At 37.1% G+C, this 23,167-nt stretch overlaps 1 protein-coding gene, 3 long non-coding RNA genes and 1 pseudogene across 5 annotated transcripts; 3 read left to right on the top strand and 2 right to left on the bottom strand.

Moving 5' to 3' along the window:
• Window positions 1-4,630: 4,630 nt before the first annotated feature.
• LOC147865358 (uncharacterized) lies at window positions 4,631-5,339 on the bottom strand. Its single transcript, XR_015529645.1, has 4 exons — window positions 5,238-5,339; window positions 5,079-5,149; window positions 4,937-4,989; window positions 4,631-4,855 (listed from the first exon to the last, which is right to left on the bottom strand). It is a non-coding gene; the product is annotated as an uncharacterized LOC147865358 (long non-coding RNA).
• A 542-nt stretch (window positions 5,340-5,881) lies between these two features.
• LOC147865357 (pentatricopeptide repeat-containing protein At4g21300-like) lies at window positions 5,882-8,464 on the top strand (annotated as a pseudogene).
• Window positions 8,465-9,158: 694 nt separating this feature from the next.
• On the top strand, window positions 9,159-9,766 carry LOC147865356 (uncharacterized). Its single transcript, XR_015529649.1, has 2 exons — window positions 9,159-9,368; window positions 9,452-9,766. It is a non-coding gene; the product is annotated as an uncharacterized LOC147865356 (long non-coding RNA).
• LOC147865354 (3beta-hydroxysteroid-dehydrogenase/decarboxylase-like) lies at window positions 9,687-14,335 on the bottom strand. 2 transcript variants are annotated; one of them, XM_087318150.1, is made up of 12 exons: window positions 13,946-14,335; window positions 13,259-13,348; window positions 12,875-13,008; window positions 12,627-12,797; window positions 11,834-11,962; window positions 11,677-11,756; window positions 11,407-11,602; window positions 11,207-11,324; window positions 10,964-11,124; window positions 10,314-10,484; window positions 10,171-10,237; window positions 9,687-10,090 (listed from the first exon to the last, which is right to left on the bottom strand). In XM_087318150.1, exons 1-12 carry the CDS (start codon window positions 14,169-14,171, stop codon window positions 9,954-9,956), a joined length of 1,680 nt encoding a protein of 559 aa, XP_087174276.1. In that variant the 5' UTR covers window positions 14,172-14,335; the 3' UTR covers window positions 9,687-9,953. The 2 variants fall into 2 exon arrangements, with proteins under 2 accessions (XP_087174276.1, XP_087174277.1); XM_087318151.1 differs by having other exon boundaries at window positions 10,314-10,458; window positions 10,950-11,124; window positions 13,946-14,332.
• On the top strand, window positions 10,217-11,609 carry LOC147865355 (uncharacterized). Its single transcript, XR_015529648.1, has 2 exons — window positions 10,217-10,484; window positions 10,964-11,609. It is a non-coding gene; the product is annotated as an uncharacterized LOC147865355 (long non-coding RNA).
• Window positions 14,336-23,167: the final 8,832 nt, after the last annotated feature.

Genomic DNA, 23,167 nt, shown 5'->3' with positions numbered 1-23,167 from the left:
ATCATTTCCCAGTTGTTTTGGAATGCACACATCAAAATGTGGACGGTTTTAGATCTTTATTGGAAAGACAACCATTGAGATTTAATTCATCTTTTCGTGGACATGATAAATTTAAACATGTTATGGGACAATTGGTGGGGGAGTTTACAAGACAAGTCAATGTCCACAGTGTTTTGTCATGGGATATTTGTCTTTCCAATATTCAATGATTTACACGATATTATGGTATCAAGCATCCATCTGTAAACAAAAGATGATTTTATTACAACACTTTCTAAACAGATGCAATACATTGTTGGTAAAGATTCCATTTGATGATTTGATGTAAGATATTCAAGAGACATTGTCACAAGCCTTACAAGTATTTGAGGTTCGCAGTTATCAACAATCACAAGTGATGGCTATGAAAAATGAAGCACATGTTCACAATTGTAATTCACATAAGTTTTGTCATGCGTTGCATGCATGTCATGCTAGAATGAATGTTGTACGTGTAGAGATTGATGGAACTTTGAATACAAACCCACAAGTGATTATTGATAATTGTATTTACATTTCACGCCGAATCTTTTTGGGCAAGATTGTATTCTGAATGATGACATGACACAAGCGCAATCGATGTTACTTAACTCAGTCAAGGCGAATGGTAGGCAACATGTCATGATTGCATTGGAGGAGGATATATAAAGGAGGAGGTGGAATATGTATTGTCACATCTTGTAGTTGATAAAAGTTCGGGTTGGGATGGAATTACGAGTGTCAGTTTTTTAAAGCTTTTGTACCAAAACTCAAAGCCCCTCTAACAATGATATTCCAAGAAGTGTGGAGTTCTTGTAAAATGCCCAATTCATAGAAAGTTGGTCTTGTCAAACTTGTACCAAAAGTTACATCTCCTATGTCTTTTGCTCAATGGAGACTGATATCATTAATGGGTGGGATGTATAAGATTTTTGCCAAAGTAATTGCAAATAAACTTCAAAAGGTATTGTCGTTTGTGGTCCATCCAGTGCAATATGGGTTTATTGAGGGAAGCGACATAATATTTTGAATGTGCAAATGGCAGTGGATTATGCAAAGGAATCAAAACAACAAATTGTAATGATACAATTTGACATCGAGAAGGCATATGATCGTGTAAGTTGGTCTTTATTACTCAACTTATGTCTCATATGGGTTTTGGGGAAAGGATGTCTTGAATATCGTTGTTGGTGGGATTAGGTGTAGTATCACACATTATGTTAAATGGTGGAGTTACTAGGGCAATACCATTGAAAATATCACTTAGACAAGGATGCCCATTGAGTCCATTATTATTTGCAATTGCTACACACCCAATTTTGGTGAAGATGCATGAGTTGGCAACATGTGGGGAAATAGTTGGATTAGCTCTACCATAAAGGAGACAATTGATTGCCCAAGCATTGGTTGATGATTCGTTTTTATTTCTCAAAGCGACACCTGATAATATAGCTAAATCCATGGAGGTATGGAATGTGTTCGCATTGGCATCAGGATTACATATAAATATGCGGAAGTTTATGCTCATTAGATGCGCTAAGAGTGATTTGGTTGATCTTGGATGGGGTGGCCAAATATTAGATCAAGGGAATGTGTGTTGAGTCGTTGACCCTTACGTTACCTTATTGGTATTGATATCTCATCATCGCAAAGTTTGAATTGGATACCGGGAATCATTTTGGACAAATTTATGTATTGGAAGTCTCAAACATGGCCATTTAGTACTCGTCTCAAAGTGGTACAAGCTAGTATAATGATTCCAATGATTTCTTATTTTTTCCATTGTTACTGTGGACAAAGAAATCACTTGATCATTTAGCTCGTTCACTTAAATATACACGATAGAAAAGAAAGAAAGAAACCTTGGTATGAGTTGGGTATCATGGAACAATATTTGTACCCCAAAATGGTTAGGGGGTACTACTTTACTAAATTTAGAAGATCATATGGTAGCTCAAAGATTCAATCTTTTGAAAGGTATGTGCATAGGTACCCAACATTGGGAAGAAATAATTAATTATTTTGTGAAGGTTGGTATATACCATGGGAAAACGAGAATTACAGCTTCATGGTGGCATGTTGTTAATAGTACCCGGCCATTCAAATGTTCAGAATCTATTATGGTTCAACAATTGGTGCTTTCTTAGCAACGATGTTTGAATTTAATTGGAGGCCTCCTGAGTGCAGAAAAGATATAAATTCATTGACAGCTAACAATTGGCAAAGGTTCGGTTCAGTTTGAGAGGGTCCAAACCGAATCGTTTAAATTTTTTGAAACTTGAACCGAACCAAAACGACCACGAAACTGTTAAACTTTTTCAAACTGTTAAACCATTAAACCACAAAAAAACACGATTTCATGGTTCGGTTTTGGTTTTCAACATAGGTCAAATTTTAATTTTTAAATTTATAAAATTTCGTTTTTTAAAATTTTTAAATTTTTTAAGATGTTCCTAAAATATGAGAATAAGGTCTAAAAATGAAAAGATTGTTTAAAAAAAAAATTTAAAATTTTTTAAATAAAATTTTTAAAAAATTAAAAATTAAAAAACCGTTAAACCATTTAAACCGCGGTTTCTGGCTGTTGAAATCGAACCAAACCGTTTTAAAAAACCTGAACCTGAACCAAACCAAACCAAACAGTTGAAACCGTTAAGCTGTAGTTTCGCGGTTCAGTGGCAACAAAGGTGTTGGCAGCATCAAGGATATTACACTAGGATGTAAAAGGAAGTCTAAATTCATAGTTCAATTGAATTGCAAGGCTAGGCTTGGTAACTGTGAAAGATGGTATCTTAGAGTCACGTTGGAAAATGATGGCCTTTCGAACAATCAAAAATAAGGTTCATATACCACGTGGATATGGGTATATTTGGAAATCAATATTGGCATTGCCTAGATTAGTTTTCCCGATTCCATAGTTGGTGGTCGAGGACCCATGGAAAGATCAGTCACTTGGTATTGGGAAATTGATTTATGTGGTGCACACTAATGATGTGTATCATAAGTTGGTTGAAGATAGAGCTTGGTTAGCAAATAAGGTTTTGGATACATGGTACATTGCTCGACATGTATAGTGGTGGCGTAGAGTTTTAGATGTAGGGTGGCAGCCTCATCTTCCATTTTGTGCAAAGGTGTTTCTTTGGCGTGCCATAGTTGGTGGGTTGCCTTTGGCGATGGCCTTAAAACGAAGACATATTTCAAATGGGACATGTTTTTTCTATACGGTGGTTGAAGAATATGCCAGACATAGGTTCATTACATGTTTGGTTGCTAAAGCCTTTTCGGTGATTATGTCACAAATTTGGGCATCGATAACATGAAATATTTTGTCACCTTATAAGTGGGTTTTTATGGATGAGGATAAAGCTATGCCCACACCATCATATAAGGTTGTTTTTTACTACCTTAGATATTGGGGGATGTGGTTTAATTGGACCATGAGAAATGGGTTCTTGTTTGATGGACTTCATGGGGTAATACAACAACTCTGTAGGATGAAAGGGAAGTTGATTTGGCAATTTTCAAAACTATGTTGTATGGGGATGTTGTCCCAAGAGGAGATAGACTTATATGATCTAGTTTTACAACACTTGAGAGGGTTTCCCTTGCACTATCACTATTTATGAAGTAAGATATTTTAGTATTATTATCAAAGGTCAATATGACATGTGAGACAAAAAATATAACATTTTCACATAATACATGTTAAAGTGGGTAGCCACTCCCAATGTTCAAGAGCTTTACTAATGAATGTCGTAATTGAGAGAGTGAAGTCTTACTCTCATGCTAGTATTAAGTTGGGTCAAAGATATGTGGAGATGATAGTCGAATGTTATCAAAGGCGACGTATTGTATCAAGTATGATACTCAAGCTCTCAAACTTGTTTAGGACAGGATGTGCATAGTCGACTAGTTCCATCACCTATGCACCAACATCCCATCTCATATCACAGCGAGTGCGAACTACATCATATGGAAGCAATGGTCTGGATCGCGAACAATGAGATGGGGTCTAACATGTATCGATATATGTGGCTTCCTTGTTTAGCGAAGAATATGATTTCGAGGTTACGTGCAACATAATTGTACATACAAACAAGCTAAGCTTGTTTGTGGTTCCAAGATCTTTTCTTTGAACGCTTGGCTTGTTTCCATAATACCTTATCAAATGTCACAAAGCATATAGATAACATGTAGGGAAGGAAAAAATACAAGGCCCTCGTTAAGTTTCAAAAGAAGATTTTATAGACCATAGACTTAAAACTGCCACAATGTTGATTAACTTTACACGAACATGATGATTTACAACTGAACGGGATGATGAATATGCAAACAGACCTTTTGTTGCATTGCATTGCCTACTTTAAGGCTCCGAAATCCCTTTGAGTGGACACTGTAAACATGTAAAGAAATGATTGATTGATATTTTACCTCCTTATAGATTCAAATATCTCATCCTCCTGTTACAAACATGTTTTTGCTGAATCATACGACAAACTTCGCATCTTAAACACACGAAGCTCTCGGATGTCTCGATGTAATCTTTGCTTTTTCTGCACAATCAAATAATTCTGCACAAAATTATGACCAAGATAACTAAAAACCTCTGTTTTAAATCAATCAAGGGGGAAAAATGCTTCACACAGAATTTAGAGTTATAATACACTTTCAGTATACAATAAGTGTGGAATCTAGCATCAAGCAGATAACAGAATACGTAAGGACTTATTGTGTCGTATGATCTCAGAAAACTGAAGAAAAACTTACAGCAGCTAGTTTTTTGGTCACCGAAATCTCCACGAGGTACACGAGCCAATGAGAATTCATTGTGAAGAAGCTAGCACAATGCAATCCATCAGACAAATCTGCTAGAAATGTTCAATTATGTAGCATGACTGCCATTAAAAGGGTGAAATACCTGCTATTCCACTGTCCCTTTGTGACGTTCAGCATTTTCCTGTATGTTTCTGCCTAAAATATGAGGAGCAATATGCACTGAGAATCAGAGAACCACACCAGTAACCTGAAATCCATACAACAAATTTCAAGTTCTCAACCACCTGAGCATATCCTTTGCATGATTCGAACAATGCAGGATCACCTGAGAGATCTGCAAACAGGACTTCCTTTCCTGTACAAATAGCATGAAGATAGATACCTTAACAATAACACATCAACTCAGGTAGAACACTTTGATATTTATTTAGCATTTCACTTACCAATGTGTAGAAGAGAGAGTGTAAAGTCGATTATTTGTACAAAGACCAGAGAACACTTTATCACCAGAGAAGAGAGAGTTAGAAAGATGGGTTAGAAAAGCGCATTTGCTTACAGCATGACAAGAACCTACACACCGAAGACCGGAGACGTTTTTAGATCCCTGATTCTAGAAGGAAAACTCAAAGATATATTGCAAGAAAGCCGTCTTTCACACACTGAAATCCGTCATCTATTGCAGAAATGCATCAAGGAAAAGGACGCTATAGCCATAAGGTTTCATCTATTGTTGTCATCCATCAGCTTGATTTCATCTCCATCTCCAATCTTTTGATTCGAGTGTTTGGTTCATGTGGTAGCTGGCTAGAAGTAAATTTAGTTTATTCTGGATATTGACTCCATGTATTTCTACTTGGAATTCTCTTGTTTTAGCACAAATTAACCATGGAGAAGCTCTGAGAGCTCTTCATTTTTACTATGAATCTCGTCGATCGAGTGGGTTCAAGAGAAACTGTGGTTTATATCCCTGTATAATAAAAGCTTGTGCAAAGCTAGGGGATTTGGAGCAAGGAAATTTGATCCATATTCATGTGCTTTGTGATGAATTTGAATCAGAGGTTATTATAGGTATCTCATCAGGAACAACATGGAATCAGATGTAATGGTTGCAAATACACTTATGAGCACGTATTGTAAGTGCAGAACCATGAATGAGGCTCGATATGTTTTCAACACTTTGAAGAATCGAGACATTGTCTCATTTGGTGTGATGATTGCTGGTATGTTCAGCAAGGTCTTTGTCATTCTGCACGCGAGTTGTTCTGGAAAATGGAAAAGTCAGATGAAGCTACATTTGTTCGGAGTTTACAAGCTTGCACTTTAGATGAGGGGTAACTTATTCATTGCCAGGCTATTAGAGATGGGATGGAACTATATCCAGCTATTGTAAGAGCTCTTATTGATATGTATGGTATGTGCAAATGCTTGACGGAAATGGACAATGCATTCCATAGTTGGTCAAACAAGAACATTCTATTATGGAGTGCAATCATCGCAGGCTATGCCGAGCCAGGTTATCCATCCAAGGCTTTGTCCATGTTTGACAAATTGCAAGAGGAGATGGTATTGCCAGACAAAATCACATATTTATATGCCATGAAAGCATGCATTGCTGCGAAAAGTTTGGAGAAAGGGATGCAGTTATACTGTCACATAGTGAGCTTCGGACTTGAGTCTGATCTAGGTATCGGAAGCACATTGATTGATATGTTTTCAAAATGTAGACACTTGAGAGAAGCACATGCTGTTTTCAATAGTTTGCCACAGCAGAATGTTGTGACATGGAACGTTTTGGTGTCTGGTTATGCGCAGTCTTGATATATTTCTGTGGCATTTGAATTGCTCAATGAAATGCAAGAAAAGGGAGTCTATCCTGATAGAGTCATATTTTTATGCCTCTTGAGTGCTTGTCCCTCTTTTGACACAGTTGCACAATGTAAGCTCATACATTATAAAATAGTGAAACATGAATTTCATTTGGATGCAGTTCTAGGGAACTCTCTTGTTGATATTTATGGTAAGTGTGGTTATCTTATGGAAGCTCAAAGATTGTTTGATAGATTGGCGAATCGAGATATCATCTCATGATGCTCGATCACCTAAATATATGCAGAAAATGGAGTTACATCTACCGCACTCCAGCTTTTCAAGACTATGCAGAAGGAAAGCATTCAGCCCAATGAAGTGATACTTTTCTGTGTTATTAAAGCATGCTGTAATGAAGAAGCCCTGCAAGAAGGAAGATCGACTCATCATGGAATTATACACAGGAATTATACACAGGATTTGGAAGTGCTCTTATTGACATGTACTCTAAATGTGGGTGTGTTAATGATGCATATGGAGTATTTAATTCTTCAAAATATCATGATGTTGTATCGTGGACTGCCATGATGACAGCATTCATGCAGCATGGAGAGGATTTCTCTACACTTGAGCTTTTCCACAAGATAAAAGAAAACAGAATAGAACCTAATGCGGCATCCTTTCTTGCTGTGGTAAAAGCATGTGGTAATATTGGAGCCGTAGTTCAAAGACAGTTGATACATAAGTTGATTGCGAAAAGTGAATTCTATTCAGATGGATTCCTTGGCAATGCTTTAATTTATACGTATGCAACCTTTGGAAGGTAAAATGATGCATTCAAGGTTTTTTCAACATTACCAGAACAAGATAGGATTTCTTGGGAAGCTCTCATTGGTGAACTTTCCCAACAGGGAAATTTTGATCTGGTTAGGAGATGCTTTGAAATAATGCAGCAGAAAGGGCTTGTTCCTCAGGATACAACTTATTCTAATATACTTTCAGCTTGCAGTCATGGCGGTGGGGTAAATGAAGGAAATATTTACTTCAAGCATGGTGGGGATCAAGAGGTTTAAAAGTGTACAAAGACCGAGCATTTTAACTGCATGATCGATCTTTTTGGCCGCGCAGGATGTCTAGAGACAGCAGAAGAGATGCATTTAAGTATGCCGAACAATCCTGACATAATTGGTTGGATGACTTTATTGTCTGCCCATAAAACTCATGGACATGTAGACTTACAGAAACGGTGATTCCAGCATGTAGCGCAGCAGCTGGTTATCCAATAATGTCAAGCATATACAACGATGCTCAATTGTCAGAAGGTGTAGATGGAGTATTTGATCTAACCAAGAGTTTGGGAGCTTGGAAAATACCAGGGCCAGTATGGATTCAACTGGACTGTAACCTGGACAAGTTCATAGTAGGAAATGATAGTTTCTACCACCATGTAGGTGACCAAAGCCAAGGTTCTGTAGATGGATTCAATATCATGGTTATGGGGGATGGAGGATGTATCCCATAATACATCCAAGAATCTTTCTTTAGATAATCATGCCAAGTAACATGCATTCCCCTTCTATTGATAGCTATCCACATCATTTAATCATTCGAGACATTTAAGTGTCTAATTGATCTGATTGATGAGATTATAAGAATCCAGCACCAGATGTTTTCATTCAGAGAACTAAGAAATAAGTTTGCAAAGCATAAGAAATACATATACCTTTATGTGTGGTTTTTAATTATTATTTGGTGTTCAAGTGAGACAAAAATGAAGAAATAAACCAAGTTAAGCATATAATATTTGAAAGAGACAAAATCTTCAACAAATCATGGGAGCCTAGTGGTTGGCATCCTTACCATTTAGAACCAGAGGAACCTTCTTCAAAGCTGACAATGGAATAGATTACTAAACCATGAAAAGAGTGCAGCCTTATATGATCTTCAAATATGCAAGAACGTTTTCAAGGATTGAAGTGGACTATATAAATCTAGAAAAAGCCACATATCACTTGAGGAATAGGGAACGGATGGTCTTGTTAGATTTTTAAGCTTTGATGTGTCAATACACTTTCTTTGTTTGTTTTCAAAGGGCGGTTAAAACCATTGTGGAAATCATACACCTTAGGCTATTTCCATGGTTCTGTTTTCCTTTTTCCAACCCCCATACAGTCTTGATTTGCCAATACTCTTTCAATGGATTTCATTTCATTATTTGTGTTTTTGTTTCTGGGAATTGTTTGTCAAGAATTCTTAGAGAAATTCCTCCCTTTTGTTTGAAATTAATATCTTCCAGTTGTACAAGAAGAAGAAATTTCAACTGTCATGAATGGTTTTCATGATGGCGAATGTGGTTGTATTTGACCAAGTTGACATTGAAATTTGCATCACTATTCAAAGATGCTCGCAAAAAACTGATTACAACGAGTAATGCTTACAAACACTGTTCCTATTGCAGCAAATGGCTCTTTCAAGAAGTGGGTTATATGAATTGTGCAAGAAGAGGAGATTTCAATTGTTATGAATGGTTTTCATGGATGTGAATGTGATTATATTTGACCAAGTCGATATCGAAATTTGCATCATTATTCAAACATGTTTGCAAAAGCCAATGACAAAGAGTAATGCTTAGAAACACTATTCCTATTGTAGCACATGGCTCTTTCAAGAAGTGGGTTATATGGCATATACTTGGGTGAAGGTACAACGGGCAATGGGCATCTAATCCTTCAAGTGAGCTCCTCAAATCTCATTAACAAAGGTTTCAAGTGAGCATTAACCAATTATCATATTGCATGATTTTGATGGATTCTCTTGTCAGAAGATAAAACATGTCACATTTGCATGTTAGGGAGATTGGTTGACCTGTCAAAGATGGTTAAGGCATGAAACCCTCAAACCATACACATCACCAATGTCACTACCTACCCATACCATCACGACCATTCATCCAAAGATGCAACACCTTCACCAATGAAATGACCTATTTATTGCAGTATAGTTATTATCAGAAATTTACACCGTCACCAATGAAATTTATACTACAGAGGATTCTTCTGATTCTCGGAAACAGTTACTCAGGTAAATATGCAAAAGAGGGAAGGATATTTTTCTGTTCTTCCCTTTTATTTATGTCATAAAACATCTAAGGACAAGCTTTGTATTGCATTCAAGTTTCAAAAAGAACAAAACTGTAAAACTCAAGAGTTGATTGAAAGTTAATGCTTTATCAGAGTTCTCACAATGTGTGATTTTGGTACTTCGACATTCACCACTACATTCTAAATCATGCATGAACTTTAAAGAGAGTGCAAGGTTAAACAAATATGAAGAATGATTGAAGTCTCTGCTAATTACTTGTTGTCTACATCATGAAGTCCTGATGAAAAAGACACCCGAACTACACGCTCCTTAATACCCGCAATAAAGTTGTCTATTTCCGTTTCCTTCTTCTCATAAATGTAGAAGACTATGAACAATAGTGCAAACACTGAAATAAGCAATAACGACATTAATACTTGTTAGACAAAAACAATACTTGTGTAATTTCCACAAGATTTTCTTTCTCACCTATTAGCAGCACATTTGAGAAGGGATATCTACCAAGAATCCTCATCCCCAAAGCAACTAACATTATCTGTGAAAGGGGTAACAGTTCAGCCAGAATGACTTCTAATGATCAAATCAGAAACTGAGCTTAGTTCTTCAACTACCTTCACAAAAGCGAGTGAATTGCATTTTATCACTGCATCTTCAATGGTGTTCCAGATAAAATTCCAGATGCTTCTCAAATTCTGTATAGCCACGATCACTGTATCTGGGGATAACTCAAATGAAGGTGGAAAAAAGTCTCTTTTTCTGCCACCAAATCGGAAGCAAAACATGTCAAGATTTCACAAGTTCTCAAACAAGGTATAACTAGAAAGGTCAAACAATCAAGATAAAATATAGAAAGTGGTAGGAATCAGGCATTTAAATTTGGCTAGAGAAAGAAAAAGAAGATAATAAGCATTAAGGCAAGTGCTCAGCAACTCGGCAATATGGAAACATTAACAAAATACTTCTTATTTTCATGAAAATCCTAAACTATCCTTCAGCGATCTGTGTTTGTCTCTCTAGAGAGGGGAACTATAGAGTGATTCTTGAGAGATGATGATGCTATAGTAAAATCCATGGCTAACATAACCCGTCAGTCGAGATTTTAGAAAGAGTCTACAAAATAATGTAGCATATTGGGATGACAAGTTTGGGAATTTCAAACTATTTGGGATTTTAAAATCATAGAGGTGTTGTTCGGCATATCATGAAAAATGGGGTATTATGGTAAATTTTTGTATGATATATCTTACAGTGCAGCCGGCAGGTAGTTTTGGAAGAATAACCCAGCAATAAGCACCATACACAATTTTGATACTGCAGATAAGACTGTAACACTAGATATGAAGAGAAAATATATCAACACTGATACGCCAGTCCCAACTGCAAACGTGTGCTTCTCATTTTTCCAGAGTAATAGATCAGCAACTGCAGGTAAAAAGCATTATCTAATTATACCATAATATCTGGAACTATTCTAGAATTAAAAATACTTGGCTTTCTGTGATACCTTTGCCACCTCCAAGAAATTTGTGAGCTTTTGAAGTACTATCTAATCCTCTACTATTGATCACATATGCTTCGGCACGAAGATGGGAATATGATTCAATAGTTCGCTTCATTCCTTCCTAAATCAAGAATAGAAAAAGGCAAAGCACCTGAGACAAGGAAACCCCACATGAGCATATCTATGACTTTGATAAAGTAAACCTCAAGGGAGATGATTGGACTGTATCCTAGGAGTTTAGTAGCCCTGTCAGTGTTGAATGTCCGCCAAGAAGTCACTAATCTTAATCTTGAAGGGGTGAATTGTGGAGGTGCATCAGAAACTGGAAGATGTAGATAAATCCACTCGACAAGGGAAGCCAAGGGCATCAATAATCCAACAGGGAGATGTATTTTTGGCCTGAAATTCAACTAATGAAATTCATCGATGTTTGTTGAGAACTACTATTGAACTTGCTCAATATATCAACTTACCTCTCATATCCAAGTCCCTCTAAGATTTCTGAAACAAATTCCCAGAACCGTTTGGGCTCCTTGTTTGTGATAAAATAAGCCTGAAACAAGAAGTAGAATGGTGGCATTATTCAACAAAGGGGGGAGATTGGTTGACATTATATTATTTAATTCTTACTTTCCCAGCAGCAACATCATCTCCATAGCATTTGGCAGGATCTAGGGCTTGTTCAGCACAAACATGTGCGTGAGCTACATTCTCTACATAAGTGAAGTCGTACATGTTTTTTCCATCCCCCAATATAAACTGCAATAGTTATGCAAAGTGTGTTATTACACAATTGTCGACTTTATACATGTTTCATACTTGAGGCAAAGAGAGATGGTGTTGCAAGCTGTTGCTACTCAAAAAAGTCACTATTAGAAACATTTCTTTTTATCATGATGTTTCTGTCACCAAAGGCAACTGGTCCCACAAGTTACTGTGTCCATAACTTAACAACATCAAAGCCATTGTCATGCAGAATCAGAAACACCTTTCTTGTACCTTTCCATATTGGATCATCCCATGATGGATATTTGTAGAGGGCAGCAATCCAGTCAAACGATCAAGCACCAAGCCTGATTTTTTATTATTCATGAGTGATTACATTTAAAAAGCCATTCGCTCTCGTTTAACTTACCACTCTCATTTAATGATCAAGCACGAAAGCTGATTTTTTATTACTCATGATTCTTTACACTCTCGTTTAGCCCTCACACTTTATCCACGTGAATATAATGCTACAGTACAAACTTACCACAGGATAATATATGGTCATGCCCGTAATAGTCAATGCCTTGATAAAAAATGTGGCAGTATCAAATGCGTCTTACATGTAGCGAAATGGCTGTATCCATATCCTTAACATTGACATAAAAAAGAGTTGACACCATGACACAAGGAGAAGGGAATAAAATTCTGATCTCACCTTCATTTTTCCCGATCTTGCTGCAGAGACAAGTGATGGGACTAACAACCTGTCCCCAGGTCCAAAGATACTGCTTGGACGGATAGCACATGTAACTAAACCTGACTTCCCATTAGCAGCGAGAACAAGTGCCTCTCCTTGTGCTTTTGTCTCAGAGTATGTATCATTGTGCTGTGATTCACAATGAGAATATATTAGTACTTTAAATCACATATACTAATTGCTTGAAAAATGTTGCAAAGAGAGACCTTATCAGGGTATGGCAGCGACTCATCCCCATTCCTTATTCCATGAACACCATCGAAAACGGTACTAGGTGAACTGGTGTAAATGAGCTTAGGAACATGATTCTGAATGCATGCATTAATAATATTACGTGTGCCTGCAGATATAATGCATTATTAAAACATTGAACAGCCATTCATGATCAAGAACAAGTCCCCATGTGTGATGTTATAAACACTGTTAAAAAAGCAACATCTGCGTCCTAAATTCTGGAAATCACTATGAAATAATGTTGCAAGTACCTACAGTTATAACTTATGATTAAGAATACCAAAGGTTGTCAATGATTGAGTCCAAAACGAAACTATGTTTAAACTGAGTAAAAGAAACAGTAATGCCAATCCAACCTTCAACAGTAACATTGTAGTGTAAATTAAAACTGTTGATAGACGAATCTGGAGCTGCCATATGAAAAACAGCCGAAGCTCCTTTGCAAGCTATTATGGATAGACCATAAAAAAATCAAAATATCCCATATTAGACAATGTCACAAACTAAAAAATCAAATATTAGTTCATTACCACCTAGGTTATAGTCTCTAGCATATTTAGTATTGATGTAAATCAAATGACAACTTGAGTTTTGGTGTCATATACAGATATAGAAAAAGGAACTTGGGATGATTAAGAGCACCAAAATGAGACTAGCAACATCCATTGCAGTGTTGAGGAGTTGGATGCCATAGACAATCAGGAATCAGACCCCCTATATAACATGCAATGCTCTAAATGCAAGGAAAATATTCTAAACGAGGCATAAAGCACCAGCTTTATTTTATTTCCTCAACTTATGCCCCTACATTTCCTCCCTATACCAATGCCTAGAAACTATCACAACACATCACTCAACTGATACTAGCCCAGGATATTAGCAAGATTTTATAAAGATTTATAATAGTAATGTATGATTTAGACGTAATCAAGCACCCAGATCGAATGTAGCCATTTCCAATCAATACACGATGTAGAGATGTAATGCTTCTTGCATGCATGTGTGTTAATTACAACATCAATAAGAAAGTCATAAAGGATTACCTACAAGGACTTGACTGGGATCTCTAAGATCTGCACATATATATTGTGCTTTTCCAGAATTAAGGCATTGAGAGAGAAGGCTCTCCTCTTCAAGAGGATCTAAAGTGATCCTTGGAGATAGATCCATAATACGAACCACAGTCCATCGATCACTCTTCAGAAGCTGAAGAACGAGATGGCGGGCCGCAAATCCACGACCTCCAGTAACGACACAGACCTCGACCATACTGAGAGACGGTATCCTTGCAGTATATATCTTTGACTTCTCCTTCTAAATCCACAGGGGTTTAAACGGATCTCTGGTCTTCGATGCGTGAGCTGCAGAGGATCATCCACCCATCTCTCACTCTCAATCACTCTTGCAATTTGTCTGTGTGTGTGTGTGTGTGTGTGTGTGTGTGTGTGTGTGTGTGTGTGTGTGTGTGTGTGTGTGCGTGTGCGTGTGTGTGTGTGTGTGTGTGTGTGTGTGTGTGTGTGTGTCTCTCTCTCTCTCTCTCTCTCTGTGTTTTTCAAAAAATCTATGTTAATCATTATTAATTAAACAAGATTGACTAATAGAAACTTTGCTATCTATTAACTACTTCATCAACTAGCAATACATATATATCATTAAGGTAAACCCTCTCTAAGTGCTCTAGTATACTCACTATATGATACATATAAATCTAGATGCCTCTTCTCATATGATGGGCTGCGTAGAGCTCTAGCAAACTATCACCATCGATGAAAACCTATTTAAAAAGGTGACCAAATAAGTAAAGGATAAATACACTGTATTGGGAGAAGTTCATAGGCTGGAGACGATCTCCTTGGTAGTGCAAGTCCAGGGTTCGCGGCCAAATAGATCGGAACTCCGACATATCTTATATGTTGCTTTTTCAGAGGAAATGGCTAACATCCTCGACATTCAATTTATGTCTAGAGGATGTTATCATGTGGAAATTGCAAATGAAGTTTCGGTTAGCAAACTATTAGCAATTAAGGAGGCAGGCGTGGAAGGTGCGTGGATTGCTTTTCATAAATGGTCACATAATGTTAAGGTAGATGAGATTTTGCAGGAGCAAGAATCTAGTATGATTTTTACGGCGATATTCCCCGGGTTGAGGAAAGAGTGGAGGAATGTTCTTCCTCACATTGGGGCTTTGTTAGGAAAAGTCATTGCTACATGTGATGGACAAGCTTCTGGGTCTGATAGAGTGGGTGGAGTTCCAGGTGTTAGGGTGATCGCCCCAAGAAGTGTTCGTTTGCCAACAATGATTTCTTTACCTAATTTGCTTACCAATAAACCTCCGATTATGCAAAATGTGTATTATCAAGGTTTGCCTAACCAATGTTTTGTGTGTTGTCAATTTGGTCATTTAGGTCAAGAGTGTCAGAAGCGACGCCCAAATGTTGAATCCCATCCACCTCCTCGATCAGCTGCTAATAATGATGGTTGGTCTTCAGTTTCTACAAAACATGTTTTCAAGCCGACGAATACATTAGTTAACCCATTGTTATTACTCGAAGCTAACCCTTATCATTCGTTGCAGGAAGTGGAAAAGGATGTCAATAGTAAGAAAGTGGATGCTATAAAGGAACAACAGGTGGAACAAAATTCGCAGGATATCCTTTTACAAGTACAAGAGTCGGAACATGTTACAAAGATTAATAAGCAATCTAATAAGGGTAAACAAATTGTTTTCAGTCAAGTACAATAGATTGATATGTCCTTAGTTGTGAATGATGTTAAACAAAATGAAGGGATTAAGGTAGATCTTGTAAATGTTGACATGGATAGTGAGATGCCATGCAAGTGGAGATAGTTCTGGGTGCCTGCAGTTGGTGATAATTGTTTGAAAGTGGGACTTTGCATTGCATTAAATGATACTTGGTTGGGTTCCTTCTTGCATTGACATGTGGTAGAGGCCAATATGTAATTTTTCAAATAGGATTGAAAAACTGGGGTCTCATGAATATTTATGCACCGAACTATGCAAGAGATTGAGCGATATTATGGAAAAACATACTTTCACAAGTACCTAGTGTGGATCATTGGGCGATTGTGGGTGATTTCAATATTTTGGAGGATGTGAGTGATAGGTTAGGAGGCATACCGCATACAATTTCTGGTTCAGAATTATATGAATGGGAACATTTGATTTTTTCCTTGGGATTAATGGACTGGTGGCAAGTGTCTTCTTTTGTAAAGATGCAAGATTCTTTGGCTTATTCAAGATCAAATAGAATAGAGTCAAATACCAATTTGTCTAGGCTAGACAAGTTCTATGCTAATAATTTTTTATAGGATAAAGGAGGGTTCATTGGAATCCTTCCTTCATTCTCCTTCTCGGATCATGCACCACTTTGTTTAGCTATAATCTTGCAAGACCAGTCTAAAACTTCGAGATTTAGAATTCCGAATCATGTGGTTCTTAACCAAGATTGGGCTTCTAATCTGTACAATCTATGGAATAAGTATGATTATTCTTATGATTTTGCTTTATCTAGTGTTCAAAAGGATATTATTGAAATACAACAATTCTTTCGCTATAAGGCTAAACAAGTATTTCATGCATCTTTTACTAAAATAGGAAGACTTCGTAGGGGATTGCGGTCCTTGCAACATCTTCAAGAGAGAAGGCCATATCTGACTTATATAAGCTCTAGAGTGATACAGGTAGGGAATCATATTTTGGAATTACAAAAGGTTTCAGCTGATTTTACTTATCGTAATATACTTTCTGAATGGCAAAGTCAAGAGATAAAGTGAATAAACCGTTCTTTGCAATGCATAATCATCATAAGCCGACTGCTAGGATTTCCTGTTTAAAATGTCATGATGGCTCTTATACCACTGATCCTAGTCAGATACATCAAATAGCGTCGAATTATTATGAAAATTTGTTGAAGGCTAGATCCTTTTCTAGAGATGATTTGTTTAAACGGGATATTGTATGGTCAAGGATTCAAAGTAGAGTATCTATACAACTTTCATATTGTCTTTTGAAACCATTAAGCCCTCAAGAGACTCTGAAAGCAACAAAGACCTTAGCAAAGGATGTTTGTCCTAGATTAGATGGGTTGGGGGTTCAATGGTATATAAAGTATTGGGATCTGATAGGTGAGGGACTGACCAAACCTTATCAACAAATTTTAGATTTTGGAAATATGCCACAAGATTGGAATGAGGGGTTAATATATATGATTCCCAAATCAAGTGGCCAGTTAGAGGAGCTTCAAAATTGGAGACCAATTACTTTGTTGAATGTTATCTATAAGATATTAGCAAAAACTATAGCTAGACGTCTACAACCTTACCTTTCTGACTTAATTCATGTTTCCCAAACTGGTTTTATGCAAGAACAGAGTATTTTTTATAATATTATTCTTTTTTGGGAAATGGTTGCCTTCGCTGAATTACATAAGCAAGATTTGGCAATGTTATTTCTTGATTTTGAGAAAGCTTATGATAGAGTGGATTGGGATTTTATAGAGGGTACTTTGCTTAGGATGGGTTTTCAAAACAAATGGATCCGAGGAGTTTCAGCACTATATCGTAATGCACACAGTTCTCTTCTATTTGCAGGGGATCTTGGTAGGAGTTTCTCTATTTCAACATCTGTAAGACAAGGATGTCCACTTGCTCCTTTTCTGTTTCTACTAGTTTCTAAAGCGTTTTCTGTACATTTAAATTCTCATAATGTAAATATCAAAGGTTTAGCACTACCATTTGCAGATGTTGGCTTGGATAGTGAGTTTGTTGATGATACAACTCTCTATGTTCAAGCCTCACAAGTTAATTTATCGCAGGTTCAAAAAGTTGTGGATGACTTCTCACTGGCATCGGGTGCATTGATTAATTGGGATAAATCATCAGGTTGTTGGGTGGCTGAGGGAGATCCGCCAATTAATGTATTTAGTTCAAGATTTACATGGATACATACAAGTCATTCTATTAGGTATCTAGGATGTAGAGTGGGTTTGGGATTAAATGTAGAAGATATGATAGCAACTTTGTTAAGATTAAGAAATAAGTTAATATACTAGAATAAGGAAAAGTTGTCCTTAGCAGGACGTGTAGTTGTTGCAAATTCGGTGCTTTTGTCCTCGATTTGGTATATTGCATCTACATGGTTGTTTTCTAGGTCAGTAATGCTTAAAGTTCAACATCTATTACGAAATTTTATTTGGGGGAATGCTAGTTCACACACTCCTGTAGCAAAGGTCGCTTGGTCGGTTCTTATACATTCTAAACAAAAAGGAGGTTTAGGTTTGATTGATCCCTTAATGCAAAGTAAGGCATTACTAGCTAAACATGTTAGAAGTTTATTGCCTGGAGAGGAATTATGGAAAAATTATGGATTCTTCATTTACATAAGTTTAAGCCATCGGTAGGTAGTCAATGGAGGGATAGTCTTAGATGGTTCTTTAAATAGGATTTTCCTTTACCTAAGTCATCTGTTGGGTCTTTACGGTTCTTTAATGGAATTAGTCATGTATGGGAAAGTATTCGTCAAGCACTTGTTTTCTTGCCACCAAAAACTCATTCTCAATTCATGCGTCAACCATTGTTATGGAATCCTTTATTTACTGATGAAGCTGCATGTGTTTTGGGTTTACGGCCTAGGTTATCTTGGGCGGCATTGGATAGTGGCCCCGCCTGTACGGTTGCGGAGTGGCGAAAGTTTTCGGAGACTTCAGCGCAGGACCAGAGGAATAGGTTGTATAATTTAAGAGGGCCAAATATTATGTTCTCTCAAGTGTCCACGGTATTTCACGTAACAATGCCAACTATGCAGTTCGACCATTTTCAAAATTGGTACGGTATGTTTTCGACTCTTAATATACTTATAGGAGCTTGTTTATACCGTCAAAATGGCAGCTCCTTTATTTTTATGAAGTTTTGGATAATGGTAGACTGTTTGTAGTGGAGGACGAGGCTCCAATTATGTCTTCTGCAAATCAATTACCAGTGCGAGTAATTGCTCGATTAGATAAAAAGATCTTTATAGATCCTAATCCCTTAATTGCTAAATATTCATCTAATATTTGGGTTTTACAATCTAGGCCAATTGCTGATTTGCATTGGGATCCGTCTGATTATGGTTGGAAGTTGTCTAGATCCAACACTTCGCAAACGAAGGTCCTCCCATTCTTCACATATTTTGTGGCGTTTGGAAGGAATTTTCTTTTGAATCAGATTGAATCAGTACCTGCGCCTGGAAAAAATATTGGGAGGAAGGTAATATGTCATCCTCGCATATGTTGAAGTTCTGGAAACGATTTTGGTCACTTAAGTGTATGAATAAGGTATTACATTTTCGATGGTTGATGATTCATTACGCCTTGCCAATAGGAGGTTTATTGAGGGGAACAATGCCTGACATATCATGTGTTATGTGTGGGTTTGCAGTTGAGACATTGCATCATGTTTTTTGGGAATGTGGCTCATGACCATTACCCATCGTATTGTAATTTTTCTTTTTTCTTAATGAAAATTAGTCTCCTTCTTAATCTCTCCCTCTCTCTTATCTAGACTATTTAGCTTATGGTTATGTTTTAATTTGTTTCTAGTTTTAATGTTAGAGATTAATCCCTCTTCTCTCTCTCTCTCTCTCTCTCTCTCTCTCTCTCTCTCTCTCTCTCTCTCTCTCTCTCTCTCTCCTCTTCCTCTATCTCTTATTATGCCTCACTTACACCAAGTTTGTCAAATAATTTGGGTGTGCTCAAATTATTCTCGGTGTTTCTTTTCACTTTATTCCCTCTTGCACTTAATCGTAAACCCTTTTGTCCTCTAAACCCTAAGCCCGAAACAAACACTAAACCCTAATTCTTAAACCCTAAACCTAAATCATAAACCCTAACCTTAACCCCAAACCAAAACCCTAAACCAAAACCAAAACTCAAACCCTAAACCTTTTCTCTATAACTCTACATCTTACATATTGCACCCATCGATTGCCTACCGTCCGCACTCCTTGTTTCGACTTCACGGTCCAATTGAGGTTATTAGGTCGTAAGTATAGGTCAGCCATTTTCACGTGGGGTGCAGTATTTTGGGGAACGTTGGATTAGCAAAAGGCTTTTTATCATTATCATAATTCTTCATTGACTTTACAAGTAAAAAGTTTTCAGGTGTACTCTATATTTCCAACTCCGTATCGGGAATCAAGTTCTTCTCACGGTGTTATGTTTGGCATATTGTTTCCTCTTTGGCCCTATGGGTTTTGTGGAAAACGAGATGTTCCAAACTATACAACGATGAACAAATTCATGTTGTGGATCAAGTTAAGACCTTTTGGGAATTACTGATACATACAGTAAAAGGTGAGTATGATAGTTATAAGGGTGATGGAAATAAAGCTAACCGGAAAAGAAGAAGAATTTGTAGAGTCTGGGCAGCTATTCCTATTTTGTTGGATGCAGGTGATGATGTAAAGTGGAATTACGTTCCACCTCGTTGGTTGTTTCTGCCACCAGCATCGTTCTTAGTGTATACAACGTGGCAAGGATGAGTGAGGATGTTGTTGAGCGTTGAAGCAAAATTTCATGAGGACAGTTCATTCATTTTATTTGTTGTCTATACAGGAACTTGGTGAAAATGGTGAGAGGGTTCTTGTGGAATTATTTTGAAGCAGATTTAGGTATTATAACTTTTAGAACGATGAATGAAGACGGGGTCGAAGGCAAATACAAATTTTCATGATGGTCTGAGGAGTGTATATATACAAGAAAGTGTTGAAAGTGGAGAGGATTTTGATGCAAAATGGCGAGTTGTTTTGATGTGGAAGTTTTTTTTTAGGCAAACTTATTTATTTTTAGTTTTTAGAATGATGAGTGAAGATGGTGGCGGAGGCAGAAGCAAGGTTTCATGAGGGTTTGAGGAGAGTGGATTCATTCTGGTCTTCTTTTTGTAGGTACAAAACTCGAGTGATGAATGGCAAGATGGTTGTAGTGGAAAATGAAGCTGATTTATTTTGAAAGGATGAATGAAGATGGTGGTGGAGGCCAAAGCAACGTTTCATGAGGGTTTGAGGAGAATGGATTCATTCTTGTTTTTGTAGGTACAGGACTCGGGAGATGAATGGCAGGATGGTTGTAGTGGAAAATGAAGTTGATTTAATTTTGGAAGGATCAGTGAAGATGGTGGTGGAGGTAGAAGCAAGGTTTCATGAGGGTTTCGGGAGAGTGGTTTCATTCTGTATTTTTTGTAGGTACATGACTCGTGTGATGAATGACAACAGGATCTTGATGCAAAATGGAGAGATAGTTGATGTGGAAGTTTTTGAAGCAGTCTTATTTACTTTCAGTTTTCAAAATGATGAGTGAAGATGGTGGCGGAGGTAGAAGCAAGGTTTTATGAGGGTGATGAGAGTGGATTAATTATGTTTTGTGTATGTACAAGAAATTGCTAAAAATAGAGAGATTCGCAACTCGGGCAATAACTTGCAAGATGGATGTTGTGGAAAAGGAAGCTGATTTATTTTTGAAAGGATGAGTGAGGATGTTGTCGAGGGTTAAAGCAAAATGTCATGAGTGGATGAGGACAACTCATTTTTTCTTTGTTGTCTATACAGGAATTTCATGGAAAATGGAGAGATGGCTGATGTGGAAATATTTTGAAGCACATTTATTTGTTTTTAGTTTATACAACGATGAGAGAAGATGGGAAATTGCTGAAAATAGAGAGATTCACGACTCAAGCAATAATTGGCAAGATGGATGTTGTGGAAAGGAAGCTGATTTATTTTTGAAAGGATGAGTGAGGATGTTGTCGAGGGTTGAAGCAAAATGTCATGAGTGGATGAGGACAACTCATTTTTTCTTTGTTGTCTATACAGGAATTTCATGGAAAATGGAGAGATGGCTGATGTGGAAATATTTTGAAGCACATTTATTTGTTTTTAGTTTATACAACGATGAGAGAAGATGGTGGCGGAGGCAGAAGCAAATTTTCATGAGGGTCTGAGGGGAGTGGATTGAGTGGAGAACCAGTATTTTCATATGGTAGCCTCATCTGGATCATTTGGATATGATGAAATCTTACATGTAGCAGCGATCAAGGAATCATTGTGAAAGAAGAGATATCATTACATGTTGAATACGATGGAATTGATGTTAGGGGCTTTGGCATGGCATCAACATTACTTGGTGATATGGACGTTGGTAGGGCAACAATATTACTTAGGGAGAAGTTCACCGATATTATCTTGTATCTTGCCTTTATCTTTATCTAGAAAGATTGGCTACACATTAATCATTGTAATGTTGGATTATTTTGTATCTTGCCTTTGGCTACTTTAATCTTAATACTAATGGAGGAAAATTTTTATGAAAAAAAAAAAGAGTAAATGTTAATGACACCCGAAGTTTGTGATATAACAACCCAAATTGCCTTCGCAATCAGGCACATAATGAACCTTTGTCATCCTCCTCAAACATTTTATAGAAAAAAATGTGTCCCGTTCGAAATATGTCTTCGTTGTAAATCCATTGCCAAAGGCAACCCGTCAACCATCGAAATGCCAAAGAAACACAGTTGCACTGAAATAGAATATGAGAATGTCATCTTGCATTTAAAACTTGGCACTGCCACTTTACACATCGGGTTTTGTGCCATATATCCAAAACCTTATTCACGAACCAAGCTCTACCTTCAACTAACTTATGGTATACATCATTCATGTGCACCACAAGTACCTATTTTTCACTACTAAATGATCAATCTTTTCATGATTCATCAACCACCAACTATGGATTTGGGAAATCTAGACTAGGCTATACGAACATTGTTGCCAATGCCCATATCCATGTGGTATGCGAAACTTACTTTGGATTATTCGAAACACCATCATTTTCTTACATGACTCTAAGACAATATATTCCACGATTACCAAGCCAAGCCTTGCCATTTGATTGAATTATGAGTTGACACTTTCTTTTCCACCCCAACGTAATATATCCTTGAGGTTATCAATACCTCTACTGCCAAATAATTACTATCTTTTCTATACTCAAGGTGCCTCGATCAGTTAAACAAATTCAAACATCGTTGCCAAGGAAGCAATAATTGTTGAAGCATAATAGATTCTAAACATTTAAATGCTCAAGCATTATTAACAACATGCTACCATAAAGATGTAATTCGGATTTTCCCATGGTATATACCTATTGTCTCCATAAAATGACAAATTATTCCTACCCAAGGTTGAGTGTCTATTCACATACCTTTTAAGAGGT

The sequence above is a fragment of the Azolla caroliniana genome, unplaced genomic scaffold (assembly GCF_043228905.1).
Source record: "Azolla caroliniana isolate FFs.n. ecotype wild unplaced genomic scaffold, voAzoCaro1.0.p SCAF_4, whole genome shotgun sequence".
Classification (NCBI taxonomy): Eukaryota; Viridiplantae; Streptophyta; class Polypodiopsida; order Salviniales; family Salviniaceae; genus Azolla; species Azolla caroliniana.
Note: the sequence above shows the minus strand (reverse complement) of the source record. Positions and strands in the feature narration are given on the sequence as shown.